Raw genomic sequence first — 6,000 nt, forward strand, 5'->3', positions numbered from 1 at the left:
GGGGGTGTGGCCCACACTGGGTGACGCGCCGGGGGTGATGCGCTGTGGGGGGAGGACACACTAAAATTGCAGCATTAGGAGCTACCATGTCATGCCATACACTGTTGGATGTGGAATGTCCAGTGGAACACAATGCAAAAAACAGAATTGCAATAGCCCTTTTTGTTCAAAAGTTATGGCCAAAAAACCGGAAGGAAAAAAAGCATGGAGCCCTATGGAAAGTGAAAGTGAGCCTATCGCGCGTTTACTCGTGAGTAAGCACACTTGCCATAGTCCGTTGAAAAGGGCAGGCTGAGAGGAATCCAACGACACCATAATGGTCCCAATCCAGTGAACGCAGCCCCCCCAAACAACCGAGAAGCTCCCCCCACTCAGCTGCAAGTCTGAGCCCAAAAGGAAGCCACTTGGCTGTGTTTACTCGCGAGTAGGCAGGCTTGCCTTCATCAAGGCAGGCTGAGAGGCTCCAAGGACGTCAGAATGGTCCTGATCCAATGAATGTAGCCCCCCAAAACACAGAGAGGGAGGTCCCCCCTCCCAGCTACGAGTCTATGGAGCCCTATGGAAAGTGAAGCAGCCTCATGACACATTTACTGGCGAGTAGGCAGACGTGCCTTGGCTGGTGGTCAGGCCAGGCAAAGGGGAATGTGAGGCCATCAGAATGGTTCCTATCTGATGGAGCTGGAGTGCAACAAATGCTCCAGAAGGCAGCCTCCCCCCCCCACTAAAAAGGACAATAAAAGAGGCTTCAACTGGTAAGGGGAAGTTTTCTATTTTGCACTTGCAAAGCCAGGTGGGTCCTTATCTTGATATGCTTGAAATAGAAGAACTGGCCACTGGGGAGGGCTGGAAATCTCACTGATTCTTTTTTTTTTGGGGGGGGGGGTTATTGCAGGCAGGCTACAGAGTAAGCTCCATTGACCACTATGGGACTTACTTCAGAGTAGACATGCATAGGCTTGGGCTCACAGGCTGCAATTCTACCCACACTTACCTGAGAGTAAGCCCCATTGGCCACTATGGGACTTACTTCAGAGTAGATATGCATAGGATTGGGCTCACATGCTGCAATCCTACCCACACTTTTCTGAGAGTAAGCCCCATTGACCACAATAGGACTTACTTCAGAGTAGATTCACTTGGTGGAACAGGACTGGCTCCCCCTTATTTAATTATTTATTTTATTTAAATTTAATTATTTATAATTATTTATTTTAATTTGCTCAATGATGTCACTTCTGGCCATGACATCACTTCCAATGGGTCCTGGACAGACTGTCATTCTAAAAAGTGGGTCCCAGTGCTAAAAGTTTGAGAACTGCTGCAATAAGGTGTTTGTAAGTTGACACGGGGTCTGTGTGTGTGTGTGTGAGACTCTACAAGTTTTCAACATCACTAAAATCAGAATTTGGAGAAATAAGGGTCCCATCATGTTATATATCAATCAATGCGTAATTTCATGCAGAATGCAATGAAACAAACCATATTGGAATATCTGTGTTATAACAAAAGGTACAGCCTAAAAACTAGTGGGGGCGGGGCAACGGCACATCACCACGCTCACCTGGGGCATTGCCCCGCCTGCTACATGGGGTGAAGCGCAGGCCTCCCACACCGGGTGACACGAATCCTAGTGACGCCACTGTGCTGCCTACTGCTTGTGAGGAGGCTACTGTCTCTTCATCTCTTCCATCTCCCACAACCACTGTCACCCCAACCTGCCTGCTCGTAGCTGTACTGAGCCCCCCCCCCCCCCACTAGAGTGCACCTGCACAGTATTAGAGGATAATGAGAACAGAGTCACAGATAACAAGACATAGGTGGCAATTTTGCCCCTGGAGGATAAGCTAATTCGCATATAAAGAGAACTGACTGCACTTCTGTAAAGAACAGTTGCACTCACCTTTCCTGAAGTATACTTGATGTTGTTCTGCATCATAAGCTTCATCCTCTAAAAGGAACCCTCCAGTATTATTCAATCCTGATTCAATATCCAAGTTTGTTTATCAACTGTGCTTTGCAACAACCCAAGGTGTCCCGTATTTTGGCAAAATAGGAAATTGCCTTTTGTTACAAACTACAAATAAGCTTCTAACTGCACATGAAGGATGAGGAAGGAAAGTGTGCACACCTGAGATTCTGCCTGTTCATAAATATAACCACCCAACCATGTGCTTGTCTTTGCATGCAAACTGGCCACTGTGGCCTTTCAATATTGGTTTTTCTCCTACTTCATGTTTAAAAACTCAGATCATCAATATTTCACAAAACAAGAGATACCCTGTACTCCCAAGTCTCTTAGCACTAACAGCAGTTTAGATGGACATGTAAAGCAACTCTGTCCAAACCATTTCCCCTCCCATTGTCATCCACCTTGATCTTTTTCACTTTGTGCTACACACTGATGGATTCTTAGGGTGTCACTGCCCTCTGGCTACCATTAGTTAAAACAACCCTGATTTTGGATAGTCTTAAGAACCGGTAACTGAATGTTACTTGCAAGAAATTAAACCATAGCATGATTTGTTTGGACATCAGTTGCATGTGCATGATATCTGGTTGGGGTGGATATGGTAAATGGCTTTGGGGCCATATCAGTAAAGACAGACAGACAGACACCTGATGTGAAAATCAACCTACCATTTGCTACTCTGGACTTCGTACAGCAGTCTTCTCCTTTTACTAAATGTGTGTTTGAGAACAGAGGTCTTTGCAAAGATGGGATGTACCTCCTTGGCTCCAGTAAAGGCAAGGGTCCTTTGTTAAACTCAGAAGTGGAAGAATCACATTCTTGTTCCGAGCTAAGAAAAAAAGAGACACATTTGCCACTGGAATTAAACATGGCCAGTTAATCTGTATTTCACAACTGGTCTTGTATTGGCTTCTAATTATAAGCTGTGCAGTACAAGTACCAGCTGGTTGCAATTTTAATATCCCCAATAATTTAGCAATATTGCTTGAAGAGGCTCTAGCTATTTCAATTACATGTAGACTGCAATTCTATAATACACAGATACCGAAAAAAGTCCCATTCAGCCCAACAGGTCTTTCTTTAGAGCAGATACAAATAGAACAGAACACTAGCCTCAGGTTCCCAAGAATGACGACTTGATAGAATCCCTGGGATTTAGGCAGCAGAACCAGTAGGTTTTCTCCATGCCCATGCTAGCACCTTGGAAATATCTGTCTAGCCTGGTTATATTTAATACCAGCTCTTAGCCCCTTTCTCTTTAAGGCCACTAACAGGAAAAGCATAGTGTGCCAGACTGGGCTTGGGAGCCACTCTTTTTCCTTGGTTCTGTTTTCGATGGCATATGAAGAGCAAAAATGAAGAGGAACCTTCCTACAGACTCTGTCCAAGTTTCACTTGTTCTCAGTGACTATCCACATATTGTGTTACATTTTTTAAAAAGATTGAAAACAAAATCCACAACTTTAACCCATTACCCACTATTAACTTTTGCCCATTATAATCCACACACACATCTTCCTCCGCCACAAATCTGCTACCTCTCACTTTTCATATGCAGCATAGTTTATAAATGGTTAACAGCATCTATGAACATATGAGACTGCATTATACTGAGTCAGAACAATGACCTACTTAGGGCCCAATCCTATCCAACTTTCCAACACTGATGCAGGCGCAATGGGGCCCTGAGGTAAACGTTCCCCTACCTTGTGGAGCCCTCCAAGCCCCCCCCCCACAGGATGCAGTGCCCGCCCCATTGGCACAGTTGAACTGGGACTGGAAAATTGGATAGGATTGGGCCCTTAGTCCAGTATTGTCTACTCTGACTGGAAATGGCTCCCTCTCCAGTGTCTCAAACTGAGGACTTTCTTGCTGTTAATGGAAATGCTAGGAATTGAATTTTGGACTTTATGCCTGCCAAGTATTTGCTTTCCCACTGCACTATGGCCTTCTCCCCCACCTTTTTTGAGCTATGCTTCCTTAAACCAGAAAGTGGTCATAAATGGAGTTAAGGAAGTTGAAGCAACCCAGTGTGTAAAGGAGGAGAAGGTTCTTGAAGAGCTTAGCAAAGTGAAGATCATGACATACAGTATGTGGATTTTTTTTTTCCTAGAAAGCACTATAAATCCATAATTAAATGCTGCAGTGTCTATAAGATGTATAGATGCCCTTGGACCAATTAACCCCCTTCTTCTATTTGACACAGACCTTTGTGTGGGATGTCAGTATTTCCTGCAAGTGAATCATTTGCCCACAAAAGGATCATTGCAGCTGTAAGAATTAAATGTTCCTGCTTCATCATCTTCCTTCCCCCATACCATGCCTTGGACTTGATTTAATGAGTTGTTCCTAAGGAAAATCCAGGCATTGTAAACTAGTTGTCTCCTTCCTTGGAAGGTTTGTTGCAGTTGCCAAAAATACAATCCCCAAATACCTGCTTCCATCACTGGTTACCATAACTCGAACAGCCAGAAGGTTGTGTTCAGTCATCTCTTCCTCTGGGAAAACTCTTACTGAAGCCCATTCAGAAGACACAGAAGAGCACCTGCCTTTAAAGTCAGTTTCAGGAACATTCTTCAACTTCTTTGGAGAGATTGGTTCATCTATTTTATGATAGTAGTAGTCTGGAGAATGTAAAGGAAATGAAAACATGCCTCACTGTATCATAGTTTAATGACATTGTGCAGGTTATTCAGAGATACTTCAGAAGGGGCAGTGAAACCAGGGATGCTGTCCGAAGTTGCCTCAGGTCTGCCATTGCCACCATGTGCTGAAAAAAACATCCTTTATCATGCTCCATCACGTGGTTTTTGCCAACCTGGAAGTGCAGACTTCTGGTTTTATTTACAGGGAAGGCATAAAAGAAGGCACTCCTTTTGAGCTGTCCCTGCAAATAAAACCGGAAGTCCCGCACTTCTGGGGTTTGTAAAAACCGTGTGACAAAGCACATTAAGTAAGTTTTATCAATGTAGCTCACATCTCTGACAGACCGAAGAAAGCAGCCACAGACTCAGAGTGAAAGGTGCCCTGCATCAGGTTGCCTCATGGCTGGGTCAGCCATGGTTTCAAATATCACAAGAGCTTTCAGGGGAGAGGAAATGCAAACACTTTTCTGCTATTCTTATACTGTATTACTTACCCATTTCCCCTGCAGAAAGGTGCCCCATTATGAGACCTGGAAACTATATTTCTGAGCATAGTTAACTGAAAAACAGGATGACCAAAATCACTATGACTACATCCAGGAATTACCCAGGGTAAAACACTGCATTATCTATTCAAAGATGCCCCTGAGAACAGTCAGGATGCATTGCATGGAGAAGCTTATCAAATGTCTTATCTGGTTCACGATGGCCTGCAAAACAATGCTGAATAGTCCATTTGTACTTGTACTACTATTATTACTATTGTAATAATTTGTAACGTAATTACTATTACATTAATAGTATTAATGTACTATTAATGTACTATTACATTAATAGTAATGTAATTACTATTGTAATAATAATTTGGCAACATCCTGAATTGCATTATTCATCTAAAAAGGGCTATGTGCTTGTTCTGGCCTTAACTCACATTTCAACTATGGATTTGTTCTTTCGGGTACTAATTCCTTATGAAAAGAGTTATGGCTGTATGTCTCCCCAGTTAGCTAAAAGTTCCAAACAACACAGTCCTGGAACGTGCTGGAATCCCTAGCATGTATGCACTGCTGAAATAGAGACGCCTGCGTTGGCTCGGTCATGTCGTGAGAATGGATGACGGCCGGATCCCAAAGGATCTTCTCTATGGAGAACTCGTGCAAGGAAAGCGCCCTACAGGTAGACCACAGCTGTGATACAAGGACATCTGCAAGAGGGATCTAAAGGCCTTAGGAGTGGACCTCAACAAGTGGGAAACCCTGGCCTCTGAGCGGCCCGCTTGGAGGCAGGCTGTGCAGCATGGCCTTTCCCAGTTTGAAGAGACACTTGGCCAACAGACTGAGGCACAGAGGCAAAGAAGGAAGGCCCATAGCCAGGGAGACAGACCAG

At 44.1% G+C, this 6,000-nt stretch overlaps 1 protein-coding gene across 1 annotated transcript in view; it reads right to left on the reverse strand.

Moving 5' to 3' along the window:
* LOC136643834 (F-actin-monooxygenase MICAL2-like) overlaps nt 1–5,112 on the reverse strand; it is a 46,626-nt gene extending 41,514 nt beyond the window's left edge. The window contains exons 1-3 of the mRNA XM_066619199.1: nt 5,109–5,112; nt 4,404–4,593; nt 2,638–2,798 (exon numbers count right to left, since the gene is read on the reverse strand). Coding sequence (XP_066475296.1) covers nt 2,638–2,798; nt 4,404–4,593; nt 5,109–5,112 — 355 coding nt within the window. The remainder of the gene's footprint in view (nt 1–2,637; nt 2,799–4,403; nt 4,594–5,108) is intronic.
* Nucleotides 5,113–6,000: the final 888 nt, after the last annotated feature.

This window comes from Tiliqua scincoides, chromosome 1 (genome assembly GCF_035046505.1).
Source record: "Tiliqua scincoides isolate rTilSci1 chromosome 1, rTilSci1.hap2, whole genome shotgun sequence".
In the NCBI taxonomy this organism is placed as follows: domain Eukaryota; kingdom Metazoa; phylum Chordata; class Lepidosauria; order Squamata; family Scincidae; genus Tiliqua; species Tiliqua scincoides.